Raw genomic sequence first — 7,500 nt, 5'->3', positions numbered from 1 at the left:
CTGACCTCATACCCCAAAACAGAAACATGTTCCAATACTTTTGAAGGAATAACATTATGACCACTGCCAGGTGAAGTGAATAAGATGATCTCCTCATCATGGCACCTGTTAGTGGGTGGGATATATTAGGCAGCAAGTGAACATTTTGTCCTCAAAGTTGATGTCAGAAGCAGGAAAAATGGACAAGCATGAGGATTTGAGCTTTGAGTTTGATGAAGGGCCAAATTGTGATGGCTAGACGACTGGATCAGAGCATCTCCAAAACTGCAGCTCTTGTGGGGTGTTCCCGGTCTGCAGTGGTCAGTATCTATCAAAAGTGGTCCAAGGAAGGAACAGTGGTGAACCGGCGACAGGGTCATGGGCGACCAAGACTCATTGATGCACGTGGGGAGCGAAGGCTGGACCGTCCAACAGACGAGCTACTGTTGCTCACATTGCTGAAGAAGTTAATACTGGTGCTGATAGAAAGGTGTCAGAATACACAGTGCAGGATGGGTCAGGGCTGTTTTTGCAGCAACACAATATTAGGCAGGTGGACATAATGTTATGCCTGATCGGTGTATTACACATATAACATCTATTCACATTCACAGTACTTGTCCATGCTGCTTTCAGGTCGTCCTGCAACTCGTTCTGAGTGACCTTTCCTCATCGCTGGCTGTGTAAAGCTGAAATCTCGGGGACGACTAGTTGCGGTTGTGCTTCCGTGAACTTTCCATCTGCATGTAAATCAAACCAATTATACCTATCCTCTGTTGTTTTTTTTCCCCACCTTGTGTTGTTTCTGAGATCTGTAGGAAGCTCCATTTCCTTCCCCATCACTGCTACTTGCTGTGTGAAATCTTCCCAATAAATGGCAAGACCTTTCAGAATGTCATCAGGTGTCATTAATCGGCATGTGGTTTCGCAGCATTTATATGCAGAACTTGATTTATTTAACATTTCCATGTATTTTGTCTGAATATTTTAATCCCAATAATACCCTTAGGCTCCCCTTTATTTTATTTAGCTACTTAAGCCATTCCAATATACAGATTCAGTCCTAATCTCTTAGACAAAGGGTTTTATTAACGTTTTCCTCTTTTAACCAGAGATATTTTTGGTTATGAAACAGATCAGCAACAGTGTACCTTTGATTCTAGCCATTACATTTTCCTCGATTCGTGAGAGCTGGGAGTGCTTGTATCCATTTCATTTCCTCTCCTCATAAGCAGAACGTACTCGTGACGACACGATGGGATTTCCTCTCGCCACACACTGACGAGGTGTAAATCAATCATCCCCCTGTACGTACTCCACAGCATCGGAAAACGGAGCCGTGCTGAAGGGGTTGACAGAAAAAGTGGGAGGTAATAGCGGTCGGGATTGCTCTGGGTGTAGAAGTGTGTCTGTGGCCCTGGGTCAGAATGTTTTCAGCAGTGTGGCGTGCTGCAGGATGTGTGTAAGTGATGTAGGGTCACACAGACCATGGATACAGTGTGTCGAGGAATGGTGGCCAGGTAAGTCGAGCCCCAAGGAATCGGGGGAGAGGGAGAGCGAGAGAGAGAGATGCTGGTAATGGAATAGTATATGATAAAGTGATGGATTCTATACATATCCCAGAAACCATGGATGAATCCATCACGCTCCATCACACACACATAGCCAGGCCACCTGCTGGTGTGTTACTGGGAGGCAGAAGGAATCAGGAGCACTTGGATGAAATGAAGATTGGTGATATAACTGGTTTAAGTATTTCAGAAAGCGCTGATTTCCTGAAACTCACACACAACAGTCTCTAGAGTTTGATGAAAAACAAAAAAACGTCCAGTCAGCAGCAGTTCTGCAGCTGGAAGCGGCTTGTTAGTGCGAGCGAGAAGCTAGGAGCTGACGGGACGTCTACGCTGGCCCAAATAATCATTTTCTACATCTGTGATGAGCGGAAAAGCATCTCGGATCACCCAAAAACCTTGATGCAGAAGAGGAGAAGACCACTCCATTGGGTTCCACCTCCATCAGCTGAATACTGGATAACTGGAAAACGTTCATGCGGCTGAGATGCTGAGAACTGCTGCTAACTGGATCACCATTTTGTGTGTGAAAATCCCTGGAGATCAGCAGTTTCATTCAATCTGATGCTAATAACCATTCCGTGATCGATTTTTCCCCATTATAATACTTGATGTTATAAACTGCACCTCTTGACCTGTACCAGCTTGACGTCCGGCACTGTGCTGCTGCCACATGACTGGCTGATGGGATAATTGTAGAAATGAGCAGAGGTACAGGTGTTCGTATTAAAAGTCCCCACAGCCACGGAGATGACATTATGGATCCTGTTGATACTTGAAAATAAAGGTAATGAATAGCAAGTACAGATGCTGTGCTTTCGAGCAATCGGGATGCTTCTTTAAATAGCTGCTCCGGGAGGAACTACATCTGAATGTATAATTGGTCAGCGCGACTAGAGGACATCCTTAATATTAAATACCCAGGCAGGGGGAATCTCTAGTGGCATTTTTTTTAACTTTCAATTCTCCTGCTGTCCTTAGAACTAGGGTGTGTGTGGGGGGGGGGGGGGGGGGGGGGGAGACACATGGTTCGTTATGCCTGCCTCAATCAAATCAAGTCACAGGTCTCTCTCTCTCTCTGCATGACTCTCTCTGTCTCTTTCTCTGCATGTCTCTCTATCCATCTCTCTCTCTGAATATCTCTCTATCAGTCTCTCTCTCTGCATGTTTCTCTATCTATCTCTCCCTCTGCATGCCTGTCTCTCCGTCTGTTTCTCTGCATGTCTCTCTCTCTCTGCCTGCCTGTCTGTCTGTCTCTCTCTGCATGTCTCTTTATCCATCTCTATCTTCTCTGTCTGTCTGTCTCTCTCTCTGCATGTCTCTTTGTCTGTCTCTCTCTCTCTGAATGTCTCTTTGTCTGTCTCTCTCTCTCTGAATGTCTCTCTCTGAATGTCTCTTTATCCATCTCTCCCTCTACATGCATGTCTCTCTGTCTGTTTCTCTGTGTGTGTCTCTCTCTCTCTGCATGCATGTCTCTCTGTCTGTTTCTCTGCATGTCTCTCTCTGTGTCTCTCTCTCTCTGCACGTCTGTCTGCATGTCTTTCTACATGAAAAACACTGAAAGGAGAAAAATCTGGATGAAATCCTGGCTAAGACAGTACCAGTGTTATATTTGGCTGGGGTCGTGTTGTGATGCGCTGCCATGCTGTAAGCTGTTAAAGTCTACAGCATGGTTGGTGATGCTTCCTGGGCCTGGAACCGCCCTGATCTCAGATCAGAAATATCAAACACGCTGATCGAGGCTCTGACTCAAGTGGGTATTAACAAATAACCGGGTGCAAAAAGCCTTGAATCGGGCCATGTCCCCACAATCACTGAGGGGGGCAAATCAACCTAAAATCTGGCATAAATCTGTCTAGTGTGTAGCCACTCTCTCACTCTCCATCTGTCTCTCTTTTTCTCTGTCTGTTCTTCTATCAGTTTCCCTTTCTCTCTCTCTCTCATGGTCTGTCTTTCTGTTGTTTCTGTGCTCTCTGTTTAACTCTCTATTTCTCTGTCTGTCTGTCTCTCTAACTCTGTGTCAGCCTATCTGTTCTTCCAGCTCTCCCTCTCTCTCTCTCTCTCTGTTTATTTCTTTCTCTCTGTCTGTCTGTCCTTCCGTGTCTCACTCTCTCGCTCATCTGTCATCTAAACTGACGTTAACACAACACGGGTCACCAGCCATCTTTTTCCTCTAGATGTAGGCCTTGTTCTCACACACACACACACACACACACACACACACACGCACACACACACACACACACACTACAGTGCGGTCTCCTCCTAGGCCTGGAAACAAAAGCATGTCACATCCCCATGGCACTGGTACACATTTGAGTATATTCAAATGACAGCCTTTTTTTTTTTTTTCCATTGACTCCCTCTGTGTATACAAACCATCACACACACACACACACACACACACACACCTCTCTCGCTGGCGTCATCCACCAGCACCACCTCCTCCAGCAGGTGTCTGGGGGATCTGTTGAGGACGCTGTGCACAGTGCGCAGTAATGTCGTCCACGCCTCGTTGTGGAACACGATGACCACGCTGGTGCGCGGCAGGTCATCTGGATACACCTTCGTTTTACATCTGCAGAGAGAGAGAGAGAGAATCAGAAGTGAGCATGATTTAAAAGTCTGATACTGGTCTGTATGGTAAACAGTGATGTTCTGGCAGTCCCTCTACATTCTGTTGAAGACACAGCAGCCTGTGGAGCACCAACTGTGCTTCTAGCATAAAGCCACTTCCATTTGGAATGCATCATTACATACACTGGAAAAAAAAAAATCTATCTAATATTTTTCACTAAAAGGGTTTTTCTAAGCCAATAATTAGATTACTAAAAACTTATTTCTGGAAATTTATGTTAAGCTTCATGTTAAGATTTTATAGTATTAGCAAATCGGGGCTCAGACAAATCGATAGCCCAGGGGCCTGAAACAATCAGATTTTGGCTCTGGGCCTTTTTCTTGTTTTAAATTCATAGATGCCTACAAAGGAAAAAAAATTAAAAAAAATTTTCGATTGATTTTCACAAAGTGCTTGGAATATAGAATGGCAAACATTGATGCTGTGACCACATACTCTACATAGCCAGAAGTTCTGTATATGTGGTTGTTCACATGTACAGATCGGATATTTGATCACACGGGCCAGCTTTCACTCCCAATGAGCCTTGACCGCCTGTGACCCTGTCGCCAGTTCACCACTGTTCCTTACTTGGACCACTTTTGATAGATACTGACCACTGCAGAACGGGAACACCCCACAAGAGCTGCAGTTTTGGAGATGCTCTGATCCAGTCGTCTAGCCATCACAATTTGGCCCTTCGTCAAACTCGCTCAAATCCTTACACTCTTGCTTCTAACACATCGACTTTGAGGACAAAAATGTTCACTTGCTGCCTAATATATCCCACCCACTAACAGGTGCCATGATGAGGAGATAATTCACGTCATCTCTCAGTGGTCATAATGTTAAGCCTGATCGGTGTAAGTCTAATCTTGAACTTTTTGTACTATATTTCTTAAGTTCTGTAAGGCTGCTTTGACACAAAGTCCATCCTGCCAATGGAAATATGGAGAAATGATCTTAATACTATTCCTTCCTTAAGAAAATAAAATAAAATAAGCATAGACATATTTTTTTTGCAATCTTCTAAAGAGACTTATTCTGGTCAAATATAAGCAGCCTGACACATCACCTTCTTAGTGTGGACTAAAGTGACCGAAGTGGTTCCATTTAATGCATTTAACTTGTGTCATACTTTTTTACTGATGCTGATGTTTTCCCTGATGTTTTTAAGACAATCAGAAACCTACAGCAAATGTAATGAAGGTCATGACGATTCCAATGAGGCATCGTTACTCGCATGATTCCTTCCAAATACCTCACAGAAAGAGCTCAGGAGTGGTGCAGTGGTGCAGGGAGGGAAGTAAAAATTCTCCCTCTGCTGTACATCAGAACAAACACTAGCCAAATGTGGGCATCCGTGATCCTGTGTATGCAGAAGAAGGTAGACAGGGCTTCCATCTTTCAATAGTGCATTGTCTCAAGGGGGTAGTTTAGTCTGAAACAGCAGGGTTTACATGAAAAACTGGTAATGTGAAAGCTGTACACAAATGCACCAGGGTTCGACAGAATCAAAAGACCAGCGCTGTGGGGGAAGAGGGAACAATCACACTCACATTCACTGCAGCAAACATGCCCAGTGTGAAAACCACCACGATGTGGCTTTACAGAAACCTGGATGTAGAATTAGATCTTTAATGAACAAGCCAGAGGTGACAACAGCAAGAAATGTCAATGCAAATGGCCACTAGGTTCAAGTTTGCCCACTACTAAAAGATTAATGCTTGCACCAAGTGATGTCTCTGTCTGTCTCAGTTCAGTTCAGCAGTGCTTTACTGGCGTGGATGTTAAAAATCACATTGCTGCTAAAGCAAATAGTGCAGGGATATTAAACTTAAAGTTGTAAAACACTGTGTGTGTATAGAGGGGGAGAGAGAGAGAGAGAGAGAGAGAGAGAGAGAGAAAGAGAGAGAGAGAGAGAGAGAGAGAGAGAGAGAGAGAGATGTTTCTGTGGTGCAGTAATTTGATAATTATAGCTGCACTGACCATAAATCCTAATTTAGCTTCATTTGGCATCATTAGTTGTACTGCATAACTGAACTCTTTACTTGAGGAGTACAGAATGTTACCAACTTTATATATTTGTCAGTTCTTGATGATATGATTGATATGATTCATTACTAAAATGTAATGTCAAATGTGCTAAAATGTCAAGTTTGTGCAGTTCAGTACAAAAAAAATAAACCTATTAAACTAAAACAGATTCTTTCAGTTCATCCACATTTAAAATGTATCATAGTAACCTAACATGCACTACAGTTACATCATAGTACGCACTATAATGACATCATAGTATACCAACACGCAGAATAATGACATCATAGTGTACCAACACGCAGAATAATGACATCATAGTATACCAACACGCAGTATAATGACATCATAGTATACCAACACGCACTATAATGACATCATAGTATACCAACACGCAGAATAATGACATCATAGTATACCAACACGCAGAATAATGACATCATAGTATACCAACACGCACTATAATGACATCATAGTATACCAACACGCAGAATAATGACATCATAGTATACCAACACGCAGAATAATGACATCATAGTATACCAACACGCAGTATAATGACATCATAGTATACCAACACGCACTATAATGACATCGTAGTATACCAACACGCAGAATAATGACAACATAGTGTACCAACACGCAGAATAATGACATCATAGTATACCAACACGCAGTATAATGACATCATAGTATACCAACACGCACTATAATGACATCATAGTATACCAACACGCACTATAATGACATCATAGTATACCAACACGCAGAATAATGACATCATAGTGTACCAACACGCACTATAATGACATCATAGTATACCAACACGCAGTATAATGACATCATAGTATACCAACACGCAGTATAATGACATCATAGTGTACCAACACGCACTATAATGACATCATAGTATACCAACACGCAGTATAATGACATCATAGTATACCAACACGCACTATAATGACATCATAGTATACCAACACGCACTATAATGACATCATAGTATACCAACACGCAGTATAATGACATCATAGTGTACCAACACGCACTATAATGACATCATAGTATACCAACACGCAGTATAATGACATCATAGTATACCAACACGCACTATAATGACATCATAGTATACCAACACGCACTATAATGACATCATAGTATACCAACACGCACTATAATGACATCATAGTATACCAACACGCACTATAATGACATCATAGTATACCAACACGCACTATAATGACATCATAGTATACCAACACGCACTATAATGACATCATAGTATACCAACACGCA

General features: G+C 42.6%; 1 protein-coding gene across 2 annotated transcripts in view; it reads right to left on the bottom strand.

Moving 5' to 3' along the window:
* The window catches only part of galnt1 (UDP-N-acetyl-alpha-D-galactosamine:polypeptide N-acetylgalactosaminyltransferase 1), a 150,362-nt gene that overhangs the window by 21,612 nt on the left and 121,250 nt on the right, over window positions 1-7,500 (bottom strand). For both annotated transcript variants that reach the window (XM_058376833.1, XM_058376834.1), the window contains one exon: window positions 3,962-4,128. In XM_058376833.1, coding sequence (XP_058232816.1) covers window positions 3,962-4,128 — 167 coding nt within the window. The remainder of the gene's footprint in view (window positions 1-3,961; window positions 4,129-7,500) is intronic.

Source organism: Hemibagrus wyckioides, linkage group LG23 (assembly GCF_019097595.1).
Source record: "Hemibagrus wyckioides isolate EC202008001 linkage group LG23, SWU_Hwy_1.0, whole genome shotgun sequence".
In the NCBI taxonomy this organism is placed as follows: domain Eukaryota; kingdom Metazoa; phylum Chordata; class Actinopteri; order Siluriformes; family Bagridae; genus Hemibagrus; species Hemibagrus wyckioides.
The sequence above is the reverse complement of the archived record's forward strand: the minus strand, read 5'-3'. Positions and strand labels throughout refer to the sequence as shown.